The sequence below is a fragment of the Pithys albifrons genome, chromosome 1 (genome assembly GCF_047495875.1).
Source record: "Pithys albifrons albifrons isolate INPA30051 chromosome 1, PitAlb_v1, whole genome shotgun sequence".
NCBI classification, from domain to species: Eukaryota; Metazoa; Chordata; class Aves; order Passeriformes; family Thamnophilidae; genus Pithys; species Pithys albifrons.
In genome coordinates, this window is record NC_092458.1 from 16,426,690 (window position 1) to 16,447,349 (window position 20,660).

The 20,660-nt window shown below is 40.8% G+C and overlaps 1 protein-coding gene across 5 annotated transcripts in view; it reads left to right on the top strand.

The window, feature by feature from the left end:
• Positions 1 to 20,660, top strand: part of MYO16 (myosin XVI) — a 379,293-nt gene that overhangs the window by 108,081 nt on the left and 250,552 nt on the right. For all 5 annotated transcript variants that reach the window (XM_071566752.1, XM_071566844.1, XM_071566927.1 and 2 more), the window contains one exon: positions 9,227 to 9,490. In XM_071566752.1, coding sequence (XP_071422853.1) covers positions 9,265 to 9,490 — 226 coding nt within the window. In that variant the 5' untranslated portion in view covers positions 9,227 to 9,264. The remainder of the gene's footprint in view (positions 1 to 9,226; positions 9,491 to 20,660) is intronic.

Below are 20,660 nucleotides of genomic sequence, written 5' to 3' on the forward strand. Positions count from 1 at the left end.
TAAGTTAATTTGTTTGATTTCTCACCCTGGAGGAGGAGAGCACTGTGATGGCAGAGATGTCCTACAGCTATGTCTCGGTTTGAGGGGAAAAACCAAAATGTTTTACCCACAAGCAGGGGAGGGGCCTCCTCCTCAATAATCACACCACTCTTTATCAAATTTAAGAAAAGGAATTTTAATACAAGAAGGATAACTGCTATATATATATATATATATGTAAACAGACTAGTGCAACCCACTTCCCCAACACCATAAGAGGAAAAAAAACAACAACAACAAAACCCAGCAGGTTTTCCTCCGGGAGAAAAGGTTATACTTAAGTGTCCTTGTCACAGCCCGCTGGCTGCAGAGTGAGTTTCAGTCCCTCTCCAGCGAAACAGACGAGCAGTGGGCTTTCAGATGGACTCAGTCTCTTTCCCCTGTGTTCCCCGTCCAAGAAGCAGACAGGTACGAGCAACCAGCAGCAAATCCAAGGCAGGTAGCAGCACGGCAGGAAAAAGTAATCCGAAGTAGGCAGCGGCAAGACAGCCAGGGAAAACCCCAGCAGTAACCAGCAGGGCAGCCTGCCTCCTTGGAGCCCCCACTCCCCCGTTCCGCCGAGCCAAGACTGAGGAGAATATCCAAAAAAAAAACCAAAAGAGACAAACCTGCCCCCACCCCAGCGATCACAGTTAACTGCTTCTTTTGTTAACCGCTGGCCTGGGCAGTTAAGTGGCAGGGGAGAGAATTTACATAATAATCCCAAACTACAACATTATCCACCTCTAAATTCTCTTCCATGCCGATACTCTACATTAAACTTAAATTTTCTTTCAAATAATTAAGTGTTTACAAATACAGTAATATGAGTCGTTTACCCAGAGATAAGTTCCCCTTGAGGTACACATCTTCCTGCATCACCCACCAGGTGGAACCAGATCCTTGAGCAAAGACAACCCCACGAATGGGTTTGCCTTTGCCTGAGGCAGGGTTGATCCAGACTGTTTTCCCTAGCATACCTCTCAGGTGTATTACAGGGACTTTGTCTCCATCTACAGTGTGAAGGGGTTCTGATTGGGCAGGGCCGGCTCGATTGACAGAGCCTCTAGTGTTGACTAGCCATGTAGCCTTTGCTAAGTGTTGATCCCAGTGTTTGAAAGTCCCTCCACCCAACGCCTTCAAAGTGGTTTTCAACAGTCCATTACACCGCTCAACTTTCCCGGCAGCTGGTGCATGGTAGGGGATATGATACACCCACTCAATGCCATGTTCTCTCGCCCAGGTAGCAACTAAGCTGTTTTTGAAATGAGTTCCATTATCTGACTCAATTCGTTCTGGGGTGCCATGTCGCCACAGCACTTGTTTTTCCAGGCCTAGGATGGTGTTCCGAGCAGTGGCGTGAGGCACTGGGTGTGTCTCCAGCCACCCTGTGGTTGCTTCCACCATGGTGAGCACATAGCGCTTGCCTTGGCGGGTCTGTGGCAGTGTGATGTAGTCAACCTGCCAGGCCTCCCCGTACTTATACTTATCCCAGCGTCCACCATACCACAGGGGCTTCACTCTCTTAGCCTGCTTAATGGCAGCACATGTCTCACAGTCGTGGATAACCTGAGAGATAATGTCCATGGTTAAATCCACCCCTCGGTCTCGTGCCCATTTATAAGTGGCATCTCTGCCCTGATGGCCCGAGGCATCATGGGCCCATCGAGCCAAGAACAGCTCTCCCTTGTGCTGCCAGTCCAGATCTGTCTGTGATACTTTCACTTGCGCAGCTCGGTCTGCCTGTTGGTTGTTGAGATGTTCCTCATTGGCCCGATTTTTGGGCACGTGTGCGTCTACGTGGCGGACTCTCACAATCAGCTTCTCTACTCGGGTGGCAATATCTTGCCATATATCGGCAGCCCAGATGGGTTTCCCTCTGCGTTTCCAATTGGTTTTCTTCCATCGGTCTAACCATCCCCAGAGAGCATTGGCCACCATCCATGAGTCGGTGTAGAGGTAAAGCTTTGGCCATTTCTCTCGTTCAGCAATGTCCAGGGCCAACTGCACGGCTTTAAGCTCTGCAAACTGACTCGACCCACCTTCTCCTTCAGTAGCTTCTGCAACTTGTCGTGTGGGACTCCATACAGCTGCTTTCCATTTGCGATTAGTCCCTACAATGCGACAGGAGCCATCGGTGAAGAGGGCGTAGCGTATTTCCTCTTTTGGCAATTGATTGTATGGTGGAGCTTCTTCCGCACGTGTCACCTGCTCTTCCTCTTCATCTGCTAGACCAAAATTTTCACCTTCAGGCCAGTTTGTGATGATTTCCAGGATCCCAGGGCGATTTGATTTTCCTATACGGGCGCGCTGCGTAATCAGGGCAATCCACTTGCTCCAGGTAGCATCAGTGGCGTGATGTGTAGAGGCAGCCTGTCCTGACAACATCCACTTCAGCACTGGTAGTCGAGGTGCCAGAAACAGCTGTGCTTCTGTGCCAATCACCTCTGAGGCGGCTTGGACTCCTTCATAGGCGGCTAGGATCTCTTTCTCTGTGGGGGTATAGTTGGCTTCAGATCCTCTGTAGCCTCGGCTCCAGAATCCAAGTGGTCGGCCTCGAGTCTCACCAGGCACCTTCTGCCAAAGGCTCCAAGACAGGCCATTATTCCCGGCGGCGGAGTAGAGCATGTTCTGTATGTCTGGTCCTGTCCTGACTGGTCCAAGGGCTACAGCCTGAGCAATCTCATGCTTGATCTGGTCAAAGGCTTGTTGCTGCTCAGGGCCCCAGTGGAAATCATTCTTCTTACGGGTTACCAAGTAGAGAGGGCTTACGATCTGACTGTATGCTGGGATATGCATCCTCCAGAACCCTATGGCACCCAGGAAGGCTTGTGTTTCCTTTTTGCTGGTAGGTGGAGACATTGCTGTGATCTTATTGATGACTTCTGTTGGAATCTGACGGCGTCCATCCTGCCACTTCACTCCCAGGAACTGGATCTCTTGGGCTGGTCCCTTAACCTTACTCCGTTTGATGGCAAAGCCAGCTCCCAAAAGGATCTGGATGATTTTCTCTCCTTTCTGAAAAACCTCTTCTGCTGTGTCCCCCCACACAATGATGTCATCAATGTATTGCAGGTGTTCTGGAGCCTCACCCTTCTCCAGTGCAGTCTGGATCAGTCCATGACAGATGGTGGGACTGTGTTTCCACCCCTGGGGTAGTCGGTTCCAGGTGTACTGCACGCCCCTCCAGGTGAAAGCAAACTGTGGCCTGCACTCTGGTGCCAGAGGAATGGAGAAGAACGCATTAGCAATGTCAATAGTGGCATACCACTTTGCTGCCCTGGACTCCAGTTCATACTGGAGCTCCAGCATGTCCGGCACAGCGGCACTCAGCGGTGGGGTAACTTCATTCAAGCCACGATAGTCCACAGTCAATCTCCATTCTCCATCAGACTTATGCACAGGCCAGATGGGGCTGTTGAAGGGTGAGTGGGTTTTGCTGACCACCCCTTGGCTCTCCAGTTCACGGATCATCTTATGGATGGGGATCACAGCATCACGGTTCGTTCGGTATTGCCGACGGTGCACTGTCGTGGTGGCAATTGGCACTTGCTGTTCCTCAACTTTCAACAGTCCAACAGCAGAAGGACTTTCTGAGAGACCTGGCAATGAGTTCAATTGTTCAATCCCTTCTGTCTGTACAGTGGCTATTCCAAAAGCCCATCTATGCCCCTTTGGGTCCTTAAAATATCCATTCCTGAGGTAGTCAATGCCCAGGATACATGGGGCGGCTGGACCAGTCACAATGGGGTGTTTCTGCCAATCTCTCCCTGTCAAGCTCACTTCAGCTTCTAGCACAGTCAACTCTTGAGATCCCCCTGTCACCCCAGAAATAGAAATAGTTTCTGAGCCCACATGTCCTGATGGCATTAATGTGCATTGAGCGCCAGTATCAACCAAAGCCTTATACTTTTGTGGGTCTGATGTACCAGGCCATCGAATCCACACAGTCCAATAGACACGGTTGTCCCGTGCCTCTACCTGGCTAGAGGCAGGGCCCCTCTAACACTGATCCTGGTCATAGCGGTCAGAACCTTTTCTCGATGAGTACACCTGGGAGGTGCCCTCCTGTGGGTCAGATTCTTGCCCGTGGGAAACTGGGACTGCACTTACTCTCACTGACCTTCTTCCATTCTCCTTCAGTTCTTGTACTCGGGCTGCAAGGGCACGGGTGGGTTTCCCATCCCACCGTCCCATGTCTTCTCCATGTTTGGCCAGGAAGTACCACATCTCAGTTCGTGAGATCTGTCCACTTCCTCTGGCTGGGGGGCGTCTGGCTCTGACTTCAGAGGTTCTCATTCGCACTGGTGCCACTTGGAGACTTTCCCTAATTTCCTCTCTGATCGCTTTTACCTCTGCAGGCAGCGTCTTGAGACTCTCAACCAATGTCTCTACAGCAGAAATACGGGCCTGCATTGGGCTGTGGGTCATGCTTTCATATATCCGGAGCTTATTTGCTACTGCGCCCACTGTTTCATGGTTCTCTTCCCTATACATGGATGCCAGGAAATCGGTGTATTCAGCTGGCCCCGAGCGTGAAAGGTCCCACCACATATGTGGTGTGCATCTGACCTTGTCAGGGTCATTATTGGCTTGCCCACCTCTTCCAAAAAGCACGTCCATCATTGCCATCTCCCTCAGACGTAAAATTCCTTCTTCCATCGTCTTCCAAGTCTTCCTAATATGATGTTCCTGCAGGATTTCTCTATAAACAAACTTCTCTCTTACACTCGTTAGAAGTCGTGCCCAGAGTGAAAGGGGCTTTGATTCCCTCACGAACACCTGTTCAATAGCCACATCCTGGGCCAGAGCCCCCAAAAACCTGGCTTCAGCACCATCCAGTTGTAAGGTTTCACCCATAAGGTCCCAAACTCGGATCAACCAAGTCAGGATGGGCTCACCCGGGTGTCGAGCAATGTCTTTCCGCAAACTACGGAGATTATCAAATGACAATGACTCAGTGATGATCTCAGGCTCTGGGTCTGCTTGCTGTGGAGGTGCAGCAGCCCCCTCATCGTCTGCTGGATGGTCTAATTTGGTCTTATATTTCCTTTTCTGAATAGGGGCAACTTCCATAGGCTTGGCCTGTCCTCCTGGTTTAGCCTCATCCTTTTCTCCCTTCACTGTGGCATCAGGGGTTTTATTCTCTCGCTTTTCCCCCTTCACTGGGCTAGGTTTCTGAATGCATTCTGGAAAAACCCTGGCCCTACCTTCAAACATTCTGTAAGCTGCAGGGATACAACCCTGCAGAAAAACCATAAAGAGCAAGATATCTCTGGCATCCAGGGAGAATTTAAACATCTCAAAAGCTGTTGTAGCAGACTTGAATGGGGAATGGACAAAGGGTTGGGAGAAGAGATTCCCCTTTGTTCCTTCCCAAGGGTCCGTACTATTATCACTGAATCCCCAGAGGTAGCAGCTTAGGTTGCGGCAGGAAAACAGCCTGGAGAGCACCACCCACATGACATCCAAAGGCATCGAATTCATGGCACCATAAATCCAGAGTAAGAACTCAATAATAATTGCGGCTATTTGAGTTTTGCTCATTGATTTGTTGATAAGACTTAAACCTGCCGCTCCTTTTGGCATGAATTTGTACCAACAAAAAGCCAATATATTATACAGGATGGTCCTGATGAACCCTAAGCTCAAGACCCACATGGTGCCACAAAATAGCAGTTATCCTTCTTTGTTTACAAGCCCCACGTTGGGCGCCAAGAAATGTCTCGGTTTGAGGGGAAAAACCAAAATGTTTTACCCACAAGCAGGGGAGGGGCCTCCTCCTCAATAATCACACCACTCTTTATCAAATTTAAGAAAAGGAATTTTAATACAAGAAGGATAACTGCTATATATATATATATATATATATATATGTAAACAGACTAGTGCAACCCACTTCCCCAACACCATAAGAGGAAAAAAAACAACAACAACAAAACCCAGCAGGTTTTCCTCCGGGAGAAAAGGTTATACTTAAGTGTCCTTGTCACAGCCCGCTGGCTGCAGAGTGAGTTTCAGTCCCTCTCCAGCGAAACAGACGAGCAGTGGGCTTTCAGATGGACTCAGTCTCTTTCCCCTGTGTTCCCCGTCCAAGAAGCAGACAGGTACGAGCAACCAGCAGCAAATCCAAGGCAGGTAGCAGCACGGCAGGAAAAAGTAATCCGAAGTAGGCAGCGGCAAGACAGCCAGGGAAAACCCCAGCAGTAACCAGCAGGGCAGCCTGCCTCCTTGGAGCCCCCACTCCCCCGTTCCGCCGAGCCAAGACTGAGGAGAATATCCAAAAAAAAAAACAAAAGAGACAAACCTGCCCCCACCCCAGCGATCACAGTTAACTACTTCTTTTGTTAACCGCTGGCCTGGGCAGTTAAGTGGCAGGGGAGAGAATTTACATAATAATCCCAAACTACAACAAGCTAGCATCAGTCTCAGCTGAGATATGGCAGTGAACACTACCAGTTCCTCCTAAGAGAGAGAGGCTGCCCATGAGCTAACCTGAGGAAAAACAAGGATAGCAATAAATGCTGTGGTCAGCAAGCAATGCTGATTTACAGCTAAGACTAGGATATCAGCCCCAATTCTCACCCTCAGTTAAATTTTCCAGGTATAGGCAGCAAGTTCAGTTGTACGCTGTTGGAGCCCAGTGCTTGGCTGCTCCTTCTTCCCTTTGTAAAGGTGGAGGAATGAACAAAGCAGAGGTGGGCTCCCAACTGTGTTGTCAAACACAGTTTGACACAGCAAGTTGGGTTTTCCTCCATGGCTGCAAGCCCAGCTGGCAGGCACTATATCCACATTTAACAGTGTTAGGGTGTAAGCTTAGAGGGCTACAAGTCAAAAGTAGTGTGTAGGCTAAAGACATGGCTACTGAAATATTTTATACAAAGCAGAACATTTCTAATAGTTAAGATTTGCAGTTTGCATGTTCCACAGTCCTATCATAAGAGAAAGAAGATGCAGTTGCAAACTACCTCAGACTGAGGATGGTCTGAGGGCAACTCTTTTATGTAATTAAATGCTCTGAACATTGGGATTGAAGCAGAGAGTAAAGTTACATCTTCTGCAGCTTTATAGAGCTACCCTTTCATTTCCTTGTCTCTTCCAACAAGTATGTACAAGAAATAAAACACATCATTTTCACTGTGAAATGAAATGTTTCATTTAAGGTCAAATGGAAAATTTTATTTTATATAGGAATTGTTGGCTTTTGACGTGAAGGAAGAAAAGCTTGTGTTTTGGCTTAATGCAAGCCAATACTTGTTTCCAGTTTTTAGTTTGACAACTCATTTTCTTCAAACTAGAAGGGCATGCTAAGAAAGGAACAGAAATTATAGGGAGAGGTTAGTCTATGTTAAAAGAAATTGACTGAACTTGACCTGTAGAATTATATTCTATGTCTGCCTCTGTGGAGTTTCCCAGCAAGACACTTCTGGCACTTTTTGGATAAATATTTGTTCCTCAATTTTGGGAAGTCTTGTTTGAGACTTTGAGTTTTAATTCACAGTGAATACATACAACATCTGATATAATATCTAATATGCATTATGTTAGATATTATTTTTATTCTGTATCATTTATAATGTAAAACAATATAACAAATAGTATAGCAAATAATTATAAAATGTTGTAGATAGAATTTATAAAGTGATTGGCATACTGACCTAAGACTGTAACGTTGATGATATTTTATTTTGGTATTGTGATTCCTAATCCTAGTTTATAGAATACTATGTCTTTAAAGCAAACAAAAACATGTAAATAAAATGCTTGAACTGGACACACAAAATTAGTGATTTAAAAAGAAAATAATTAGCTTTCTGTTCCTCTGTAGAGAACGCAGATAAGAATGTTCCTGTCTTTCTTTTAAAATGAAGATGAATAAATATTTGTGAAGCTTTTATGTTCTATGATGATGTGAGCTTTATAAAAGCCTGTCAGGAAATTATTAATTATACCTTCAGAGCAGGGTTTCAATGGTATTCAATACGTTAAACACATGTCAGAGTGCAGGGAAGAAAAAAAGTGGTCATTTAGAGAGCACTACTCAGGTAGTGAGTGCCCTGAGTGAGGCAGGGGTCCTTTGATGCTGTAACTGCATATATAGCACAACAGGTACGTAAGAGCAGACCTAATTAAAGTTGCACAGTAATGCTTAATTTCTTACCTGCCCAAGGTGAATTCAGTCTGCATCCCCTTCAAAGAGGCCTTCTTCAAACTAAAGAGAAAACCTCCCTCATCTGGGCTGCTGTCAGTCCTTAAAAATTACAAATTTGAGCACCTTGCCCCCATGTGAAGGAATTTTGTATATATAAAGTAAAACAGGAGAATCAGAAGTGATTGGGTGGTCTGTAGCCACCACATCAAAAAGTCTTAGGGTAGATTAGTGGGTGTGTCATTGATGGATGTGGATTCATATTCAAGGACTTGAGCAATACAATTATCTGACAATCCTCTAGCCTCCTTTTGTACTATAACAGCCCTCTGAAAAGCATCTAGCAGCATGCAGTCTGCTACAGTCTTCACTGTCAGTGGAAAAGAGAACACACTGGAAAAGAGCATCAGTGTTATTGCAATGTCAGTAAAAATACCATATATAATGGTAATTACAAAAGAGTAATCTAACTTAAAGGTAATGCTATGAATGTTAGGAATAACTGATTCGAAGTCACTTAGGGTTGGTTTTCACATGAAGATTGCAGTATATGACAGATTCAACAGAAGAATCAATTTTGATTTCTCTATAGAATGAGAAAGTTAAAAAGTAAAAAAAAATATACACATAGTTAGGAATCTAAAATTACTTTGATATTTTGATAGTTGCTCAGGTACCCACTGCATGCTAATGAACACTTTATAATTAAGAGATGATGATTTTTCATCTTACCAAAGACAGCAAATGTGAGTTACTTGAATTATATTGAAATATTTAGGTACTTTGCCCATCTTTGAACTTTTAGACCTCTATTCACATTTTTTCTCATGAACTGAGCTAGCTATAAAAAAAAACCTGTATCAGTGATTTAATGGGATTAGGTACGGTTTGTTTTCAATAAGTAAATGACAATGACATATACTCTCTATAGTGAACATTGGTCAAGCAGGAGGAGCTCACATGATAGACTTACACATGGTTAGAACAACCAAATAATTAGAGGTTTTATGGCACATGTAAAAGCATGATATAAATTTGTCTCTCCTCAATTTCTTACAGGCTGTTTCCAGCTATGTAATGTTTTTCGGACCCATGAGATGGAAATTGAGCAGTGCTTGCTGGAATCCCTTCCTCTTGGCCAGCGGCAGCGGCTGGTGAAGCGGATGCGCTGTGACCAAATAAAGGCATATTATGAGCGAGAAAAAGCTTTGCAGAAACGGGAAGGCTATGTGAAAAAGCTGAAACATGGAAAGACTCATCGCGTTCACTTTAATCTTGCTGATATGATACAAGATGCAATCATACGACATGATGATAAAGAAGGTACGTAGTATTGTCAACTTTTTTCCTTTTTTTTTGTTGTTTTTTTTTTTTTGTTGTTGTTGTTTTTGCTTTTGTGCTATAAAAGCTTTGGAGGAAAAGCTTCCCTGTTCTGCTCACCTATCCTTTAGGTAAAATACAATTTTGCATGACAGGATTCATAAAGTGATTGTCTCAGAATATGCAGGCATGTGTTGTATACAACATATTATAGCTTGTTACTTAAATTATTCAGTTGTGGAGAATAAATCTTTAGAAGCATAATTAATTTATTTTGAAGTTAATATGTATATAAACTAACATATTTCAAAACAAATTAGGGCTATGATTACATAATCATGACCCTTTACTGAATATATCTACATTAGAATTTCTCTTTAAATTAGACATATAGTTTTGTAGTGAATATCACATCCTTTTACTATGTTTGGTGTTATTTTATGGATCATGTAAAGTAGATTCCTTTCAGGGAAAACTGAACTGGAAGATGTGGTCTTGAAGTACATCTAGTGCCTCAAAATAGTAATGAGCTTCCAATCTATAAGGCTAGGCTAGATGTAGCCCGAAGTATTCCCACCAAAACAGATATAGCTGGGGAAGCTGGGCTTTTCCTACCACCTATTTCCCTTGTCTGTTTATTGATATTTCACACACTGCTCAGCAATTGACAGCATTTCCAAACACGCTCAGTTTGAACATAGGGAAGCAAATTCAGAATTGAACATGAACTGATAAGCTTGCTATAGTGAAAAGAGTAGCTAAAAGTGACAGTCCTGTACCTGAAATCTAACATGGAGGGGGGAGCAGGGGGGAAATTAAAACACCGGCTTTATTTTCTGTCATCTTTTGGTATATTCTATTACCCACCTTTTCACTTATCCTGCAGGATTACCCAAAATACAGGACAGTCAGAAATTATTTATGAATAGTATCTTTTGTTATAATATATACCACAAGGTCAGCCATGCTGTCAGGTCATGGTAGGTCAGGGTAGAAAGTCCATAGAGCCATCAAAGTCAGTCTTGAGACAAAAGAGGTAACTCATGAAAATCAGCATTACAAAAGGGAAATGCAGATTCCCTAGACCTATTTAAAGCCCATTTCATCCCTATAATGGGCAATATGCTGATTCTGTGGCAGCACTGTGATCCTAAATAGCGGCAATACCAGAGTAGAGTGAGTGTTAGCATATTGCATCTGTAATAACGGTTCTTGATCCTTTTCGTGGAAGTTGACCCTGACTCCGTGTTTTACTCAGCTCTCCTCAACTGTGCCAGAGCTTCTTCCTCACCCTTCAGAGTTGCCGGTATGACCCTTTGCCTTTCACATTAAGATGCTATGATGCGGCGTCTGGGGACAACTTTAATCTCCCTTCTCTCACTAGGGATGGCAGGAGAAGGTGATTTAGAAAGCAGAACGTACCAATATCCTAGTCTTGCTGTAGTGTTCACTGCCGGGGAAGGCCTCCCAGGACTGGGTCCCAGCCCCAGAGGACTGACTGCAGAGTAGTTGCTTAATGTAGGGGGAAAACCAGGGATCCTATCCTGCTTCCCCTCCCATCATACCAGTATCTGTAGCTGTTTGAAAGATATAATATTTTTGTGAGTTTGGTACCGTCATGATATTTGAGGGTTGGAATAATCAATGTAATGGAAGGTTTTAGTATTATTAGTTATATTTAATGAGCACTGTATAATGCACAACCTTACCATAAATTTCAGTTACGTTAATTAACAGTGTGTAAGTGAGCATAAAGGTGGGGTTGTTGCTGAACTGTAATTTGCATCTCAACAACTTTAGGCTATAAAAAGGGCTCTGGAGAAGGGAAAAAAATATTCAAAAGAGTGATGTATATTTAATTTAAGGTGGGAAATGAGCTGACTATTGTCTTTCAATAGTTAGGAGAATGTGTCAAAGATGTCCCTATTCATAGAAAAAAGGATAAAAATAACTTGAAACGGAAAAATGAGGCTGAAATTTAGCTGAAGTAAACCACATTTTTATTATTTCCTTGGTTGTTTCCTAATCTAGCAACTGACTTCTTATTTTTGCATCTTATTCTATTTGGCTTGCTTATGCTTTACTGTCCTTTCCCAATACAAACAGCTTGACTGGTTACACACAATATATTCTGGAAAACAGTGAGGGGCACTGACTGTGTCTGGCTAACATATCAGGGTAAACTTACTGATCCTCAAAGATCAGCTTTAATAGTTGCCAGCAGCCTTTTTAAAGAAAGAACCAGGACATGGCAGTAGTGACAGACTTGTGAATGTAGAGCTCCATTACGTGAAACCTGCTGTCAGGCAGCTGGAAACTGGAGAAAACAGCCAAGGAATGAAGACCACTGAGAGTGTGTAACAGATTATTCATTGCAAACGCTTTTATAACTAAGAAGAGGGGGAATATCTTCAGGTTTCCTGTCTCCTATTAGGATTCTGACTTTCACCTGTCTTTTTAGATGTTTGTTGATACCTCTTCCCAAACTGATTGCAGGCAGCTTTTCTGATTTATACCTTTTGCATGTGCTGGGATAAGTGGTTAGAAAGCAAGGCTCTCAGTATGACAATGCCTTATTTTTAAAATTCACCTAAGCCTTGTATAAGGATCGCCGTTCTGTGTGTCAGGAGTTCAGAGGCATCTTTTGTACTACTTGAGACTGAAATGTGAATGTTTACTAAAGACAGAATTGCAGGCATAGAAGAGATTTACAGAAAAAAAATGTTATAAACCATGTTATTATTCTTAATATTTAGGAAAAAGGTGAAAAACGGGTGTAGCATTAAATCTTTCAAGTTGAGCCTTTATCATTGAGCCAGTTTCCTTAAATTAGGCAAAAAAACCCATCTCAAGTAACAATAAAGTGACTGAAAAAGAGAAAGATCTCTGTGTGAAAGTTCAGATTAATCCTCTGTGCCATCCCAAATGATAATAACCCATTCCTGTTTGCTTCCACCTTTAAAAGTCTTCTAGCCTTGTTTCCTATGATTAATATTTAATATCACCTTCTTTCAGTTCATTCTCCTCCCAAAGGTACTTTAATTAGCATTTCTTTTGTATATGTCTGTCACAGCTACAGCCAAAAATGATAATGATGAAAAATAATAATACATGAAAAATACTAAATGCACATCATATCTATATATCTATATATATACATATATTTATATTTTTAGATATATATACACATATATAGACACATATACACTTGTTATACATGTATTGCACCAAGAGTATAGAGGCCAGAAATATGAAAACAGTTAGTGACTCCAGATATGGTTGTGTAGTCTGAGTAGCTTTGCCCAGTTTTCCATGCACTCTTGGGAAACTTCACCTTTACCAGTCATTCCACCGTTGAAAAGGATAAAATGACAAAGTTGTAGTGTGTTTATTATGCACATGTAACAAAAGAAAGCTCTGAAATTAAAAAATGTTAATTCTTGGGTCAAAACCTGTATTAATAGGAAATGAGACAAATTACACCGATTAGTGAGGTGCTGCATAGTGACATCATGAAGAAGGACCTAAAAAAAGCAATTTAATCTAATTTCACTTTGAGGAATTTAAAGCACAGCATGGTCAAGAACATTCAAAACCGAGCTACAAGGACAGCTAAAATGTATTTCAGGGATTACATACTCTGTATTTCCTTACATTAGCATGCTTGGTCCTTTTTAAAATTTAAACAAAGAATCAGATTTCTCAAATTTTGTAGTGCTTTGTTTCAGGATTGTGATCTCATTATTTAATATATATTAATTTCAGATTATTATTTACTCTCACTTTAAATGTCATTAAAACCTATTTTTTTTTCTACTGAAAAGGCATGTGAGATTCATTATGGATGTAGTAATAGGGAGGCTTCTCCATACAGAGCTATTTTGGATTTTACAGCTAGATTCCTTTGAGTCAGAGGAGAAAACTGTACATTAGACAGTAATCTAAAAGGGACTATTGGCAAATGTTGATTTACTATGACCTATGGTACAAGAAATCACAATACACATATATGATAATTTATGCCATTTAATATTTATTGTCCAATCCTTTAGAGACATGAACACTGGACACTGAATAGTGAAATCAAGAGACAGTTCAGAGCGTATGAAATTAATGAAGTGCATAAAAATTTTGTTGAATTAGGGCTTTTGGAAAGAAAGAAAAGTATATACTGTAAACTAATGCATTCACAAGACAAATCCATGCATTCTGAGCTGGGAACTTAGGTCTGTAACTTTAGAAGACAGTGGACTGTCCAACACACTACTAGTGATTTTATTGTCCACGTGTATAGGAAAATGAAGCAAGCATCAAATAGCCACCCTAATCTACCCATCGATGAAGAAGTCGTTTCAAAGACTCAGAAGGTAGAGACATATCTCAAACCAGGACAAGCCTTCCTATAGGTTCAGCATGGCTGTTAACTTTGGCTCCATGAGTGCTGAATTCAGCAACACAAGGCATCTTTTTGTTATGACGCAGAGAAACATTCTGCCTTTAGTTATTGGGTAACAGATGTTAAGTAATTAAAGCAGCCCATTTCAAAAGCAATCATAAATTCAGAGGGAGATGAAATTTGAATACATTTTAATTCCTACAGGATCCCATATGTGCTTTTTGTCCATGTGTTTACGTTTTTATTAATTTGATAAGGCTGATATGAAAACTGAATATTAAACTATTTCTTGTTGATAAAAATATCTATGATTCCTAATATGTGACATTTAATTGGAAAAAGTAAAACTCACAGGAAAAGGTATGACATATCAAAAAGGTGAAGGATAGGCTTCAGGGTGTAAATTTTATCTATCCCTTTTATTCTGCCCGTGGACTGTCTAACCACAGGGGTGCCTCTGCTCCATGGGTGCTTTTCTCTTTGCTCTGAAATCTCCTTGGTCTGTTTCAGCTGGAGTTTTTGTCTCTGCTTATGCCCAGAACTAGCTTGATTTGAACACTTATCCTCTGCCTGTACCAAGTAGAGAAATAAAGACAAAACATCCCTCTATTTTGGGTCCCTTGGACTAGGGGGCTTCACACTAAATGTATTTATTGATCTTGCAATCACATGGTGGTATACCTTCCTTCTTTTCTCCACAAAACTAAGATTGGAGCTGTCAGCCCCCCAGTTTTGCTAGGTTTGCTTTGAGAGCCACTTTGTGCGTTTCTCTCTCCCACTGCCTCTCTCACCTTTGCAGTCCTCACACCTCAAGTATCTTGAGCAGCTTCCAGCCTGGCATAGCTTTCTTCTGGGAAAGGGGCCTGAGAAGCGAACTGAATCTAGATGGTCTTGCCTACAGTATTGTAAACTGCAGAAAGTTGGCTGAATAGTAAACTGCTGTACCAAACCCTCAGTGTTATCATCATCTATGCTACTAACTGAATTTTGAAAACAGGAATATGTACTCGACTATTTGCAGTCCTGTTTCACATGCTTAAACACTGAATAAATAAAACTTAAGATATATGTTTGAACTTACTAATTCTCATTTGGTGGTTTGGGGTGTCTCTAACTTCATCCTGGAGGACTTGTTGACATCTCTCTGAAAAGCATGGCTTTTTCTTACTGATACAGAGAGTTTCTAGAAACTCAGCTCCTGGATTTTTCTCTGTATCATAGATTTCTAAACTGTAGGCACTGACTGACTTGCTTGCTTTCTATGTAAGTAATTTCATTCTTGTACTTTGACCTTACACACCGAAACAAAGCCACATTTTGTTAACTAGAAATAATTTTTTATGTGTTACTTGAATTAGAAGTGTGAAACAGTATTTATGAGGGAACCATTGTAAAAATACATGTATTTTTCTAAAAAAAATCACTTCTGAACACATTTTCAATATTCTCAACTATTTATTTTGCTAGACTATGATACAAAGCTTTTCTGGAGTGGGACTAGTCAGATTTAAATTATTCATGACTTCACTTGTTCTGAGCATAATTCAAAATACTTTCACAAACTAAAATGTCAAGAAAAAAATATTTAGAAGAACATTAACCCTAAGGAAGAATCCAGCTTTTCAGGAGTGTAATCTGGTCTGAACAGATAACCTTTATACACACATCTCTCTCTCTCTCTTTTTTTTTTTTTCCAAACCTATCAAGCTCATTTATAGTTCCATGTTGGTGTTTTTCTCCAAAAGACATTCCTTTACATTTAGTAGTAAAAAGTTTTCCACTTGACCATGTTCTGGCACCCAAAAGCATCAAGAAACACAGGGACTAATCACTCATAATTTCATTGTCATGCCAATAGAGTCCTTAAGCCATTAGCAACCAACAAATTGACATCTGGCATTCTTCCTGTTCATTTCAAAGGGGATTCACGGTGGGATGCAAGGCTATAAATTGGTAGCAATCAGACACCTATTCTTTCCAGAAAAGATGACATCCACTGAGTAGCAGGTATGGCTGAAATTCCCTGCATATTGTTATATGTCACACTGATTAAAGGAAATTTACTGTAATGGCAGAAGACCCTGGTCTGTACTTGTGAAATAAAGAGAGAAAGAATAGAATATTTTCCATGTGATTGGCTGTTGATTTCTTCTCCAGCATAATTATTGTGCTTCAGATGGATTTCCAATAATATTTCAGTATAAAGGGGAAAGGTTTTTGTATTCATTTTTCAGTAGTAGTTACTTTAAAATGTTTTCATTTAAATCACAGATTGCTCTATGATAGAAATGAAGCTAGGAAGCTACAGGCATGAACAGAGAATAACCTTTTGTGTTTTTTTTTTCTTTTTCTATGAAGAAACCTTTAAACCAATACTACTGTTCTTTATAAAAAATCGACTGCACTTTTAATAATGCCTTACAAATGTTTTCATTTTTTCAATTCAGCTTTATAAAGCTTTTTCCATCAGGATACACTCTTAAAATGATACACTGGAGGAATAAAATAAAACAAAATTGAATACTTAAGCATAAGACTGGGAAAATCTTATTTTGGAATCTTGTAACATACAGATTTATTTTATGCCTATCATATTAACTGCCAGACTGAGATGAACATTTGTTCAGCACCAAGCCTGTCAGAGTTCAAGAAGTGTTTGGATGATGCTCTCAGAAGCATGGTGTGATCCTTGGAATGTCCTATGCAAGGTCAGGATTTGGACTCGGTGATGAGTCCCTTCCAACTCAGCATATTCTATGATTCTTTCCTTCTGTCTGAATCACAGTACCTTTCCCAGTAAAAACACAAATGTATATGAGAAAGAAGCAGGTGTATTTGTATAATGCCTAGTAGTTTTTCTTTCTCAATACAAATTCTATACACAAAGTATATATACTACATATTATTTCAGTCATCTTTCTGTTCTCCAAGACATGAATTGGAGGATTATTTTTTCTCAGTACACTGAAGTATCATCTTAATTTGATCTGCAAAGTTTTTAACTGTTAAAATCCTTTGCAATTCAAGTTGACAGTGAACAAACTCTATAGCTACAATAGAAATGAGTTGTATGGCATTATCCTTGATTATTGTTAATTGCAGCCATCACAGTAATAGGCTATTACAGCGGAACTGAATGTTGCAAGAATACAATCAATAAATCTAAGGGAATGCATGATTTAGCTGGTGTTTCTGTGTAAATTGCATCTAAGAATGGAGGTGGGAATGTGAGTAGTTAAGGTGAAATTCACAGTATTTCTAAATGTCTAGCTTTGAACGAGAATTTCAAGCATATGCAAAAAGTTCAAGGTAGAATTCAGTCAGCCTAGAACCACATACTGCTTTCTTACTACATTGCTTGCTGATGACTCTCTATTACAATGCAGTGTATATGTGACCTTGAAGCAGTACACATTCTGTCATTTTACAGGGCAATGAGATGGTTACAGGAGGTAATTTCTCACACTGTTTAGGGTTTTGATTACATTTGGACTCGAAAGGCAAGCATGACAGCTGCCGCCCTAAATCCTTGAGCTAGTGTCTGTGCTCCAGATTTTAGCTATTACAACTTTTGCTGACATACAGTGGTAGTATTTTCAAAACTTTGACGTTTACCCATTGATAATAGGGAAAATACGACTTGATGTGTTCCTAAAGCTGAAAATATCTGTGTGAAATTTGAACTGCTGCTTTGTTTCTTAGTCTCCTAAGGAGACATCCTATCCTATAACCTCAATAATAATCATCTGAACCTCTCTGGCTCCTCAGTTCCAGTAGGATAAACATTGGGCTTCTTTTGCCCTTAAGCCTCTCCCTAAAAATCCTGTGGATAAAATATTTAGAACTATACAAGCTGGACAGAAAGGGACAGATGGAAAGTCCAAATATATGTAGTTCTACTCATGGTTGCATGGAAATAAATTTTTTATACCATTTTTTCTCTGTATATGTGCCTTTATTTTATGCATACAGGCTTTCCTGGATTAGTCCTTATCTCTGTTGGTAAGTTAGACACTTCTAGCATGGGACTCTCCCTGGCTTCTCCTTAATTTATCAGCTTTATGTACCAGACACATATCAGGTGCATTGTTTGGGCAAATGAGAAGATGTGGCATTTTGTATCACTTGGAAAGTTTGAGGTTCTGTGGTGGTAGCTCATCACTGCAGCCCAGACCTACCATATGGCTCCATATGGGCATGGACTCATTGGTATGAGTAAGACTTGAGAACTGCCAGGTGATGTGATATTAGTTCCTCCTTACCTTGTTGACATCAGTATTGTTGAATTCATAGAGTTGTAAGATTGATCAGGCTAGAAGGAAGCTCAGGAGGTCTGTAGTCCAATGTCATACTGAATTTTGTAGAGGAATGAGACAACTAGGGCATCAAACTAAGGCAGCTCTTACTACTGTAGTGCAAGAGTAGACTAAGCAAAGCAGGGAGATTCCTGTGGAGAGCAACTGATAATTCTACTTCAGAGCCAAATTAAACCATCAACTTGTATGTCAGGCTTTTGCTTTTCATAAGCTATAAAAAAGATGTGATTATACCTGATACTGTGTGAGCATAATTTTGTCCTTTCTGGGCTGGCCTATAACTGCAGTTCACACTGTGAAAATCTATACCTGTAAAAATGTAAGTAAAACATAAGTAAAGCAAAATTTGCTTTGTGCTGGTTTTGTGCTGGTTACCCTAGCTTTGGCATAATAATCTGGCCCTTCTCCTGGCTTATCAGTGCCAAAGAACAGGTGTTTATTATTGAATGAGAGGCAGAGATTCTGTTTCTCATACCTTGGTTCTGTTTATCACCTCCTTGGTTCCCCAGGTCCTCAAGTGCTTCACTGGTAACCCCGTGTAGGCTCACCTTATGTAAGGTTGGTGTGGAGATTTAGCCATCTGTAACCTTGGTGATACTGGATGCAGAAGTGTTAGTATTTCACGTTTGTCTCTTTGGTTGGACACTTCTTTTAGATGAACTATTATAAATCTGTCTTTTCAGTCCTCTGTGTCCCTGTACGGTTTTTGCATTTCAAATACTGAACAGTGAAATCAGTGAAGTCTACATTGTTGCAATCTTCAGCTGCCCAAGTCTGACAGCCTTACCTCAAAGCAGTTACTTGGAGATGTTTTGCTTTGTTTATTCTGAGGTGGTTTAAGAAAGTGGTAGTCATAGGTTTCCTTTCATGCTGGCTTTAGTCATGTGATCTGTTGTTCTTGGGGTGATAATGTGTTCATTTATGATTTTTCAATTGGTTTTTTCGGTGGTTTTTTTTGTTTGTTTGTTTGTTTGTTTTTTTGGTGTTGGCATATTGATAGTGGTGGTGGTTACTGTAACTGGTGTGAGGAAATGAAGGTGTTACCCCCAATGCACTGAACTTGCAAGCATCCAGAAACAGCTGTGGGATAATAGTGAGTGGAAACAGGATGATTTCCAGGAGGCTGCACTTGTGCTGTCAGAGCAGCACTGACTGGAGGAGATTATGTCTCCTGTCTGAACCTGTCTGAAGGCAATTTGCTCTCCTTGCTGGACATCCAGGCCACCCATCAGTTATTAGTCAGGGAAACCAATAAAGATTTTAGTATGTATTAAAACAAAATTATTTGAGACAAGATTCTTATTAGTGCCATTAGGACACTTAACAGATGCCTTTCTGTTGCACCATTGTTGTAGTCACCGTTGACAGAAGACACCTAGTCTGTGCAAAGAATACACAGTAGGCAAGTGTGAAAGTTAGTATTTGAGCCCCTTTGTCAGAAATGGATAAAGGTTGCAGAAGTTGTTGTGTTATATTATAAAATGTGACAAGTCTACTCTCTGCCAAGTGTAAAAGAATTCCTTGCTGATTGGGAGTTTGGGAGCCAATATGTGAGGGAAGCCCTAGCTCTCACTGTGAGAACCTCCATGTCCCTGTGCTTTGGATGAAAAGAGATGAAAAATTAGAAAAAAAAAAATGAAGAAGATTTGGAGACCAGTGGATATAAACTGCTTGGATTACCACTAGGAAAAGTGTAATACATTTCAAGAATGCAGCAATTCAGCCAAATCAAATTTTGTAAAACGAGTAATGAGGAATGAAAACATCCTTGAGCTAAGTGCACAGGCAGAATGTAGAATCATAGAATCGATTGGGTTGGAAAAGACCTCCAAGATCATCGAGTCCAACCCTTGGTCCAACATTGCGGAAAACAGACACAGTTATTTTCTATGAAGACTTTTGATTAATGTATATGTGAAAATGTTCGTATTTGTTATGTGCAATGCACAGGCATTAGAAGGACTTGGTAACCAGCATGTTGCAATCAATGCAGTAAGTACTGAATAGGACTATAATGTAATGCTTGAAGAGCTTACCCAAACTGAAGTATTCATGCAGCATGCATGTTTTTTTTATTCATGCTTATATGGGAAATTCATGTGACAATCCCATATCCTGCTTTCCCCCACAGCACAGGTAATCTCTTCAGACCTCATGAATTACATTTACTTAGCAGAGTAGGAGGAGCTCCACACTGCCTCTCCAGAAGCTCCATTTTCTAAATGTGTCTCTGTGTGGTGATTCTGTCCTTGAGTTGGCAAGGAAAGCAGATCCTATTCCATCACCTCTAACAGGAGGATGTGTCTTGTTCTGTCCATATGTGCAAAGAGATGTTAGCCTTTGCAAACTTTATGTATTGTATTAAGAAAAAGAAAAAAAAAAGAAATTGAGAGGTGTGGGTCTGTATTTTTAAGTAGAAAAGAATCATTAAGAAGTTTAATATGTTATTTTTGGTTTGTTT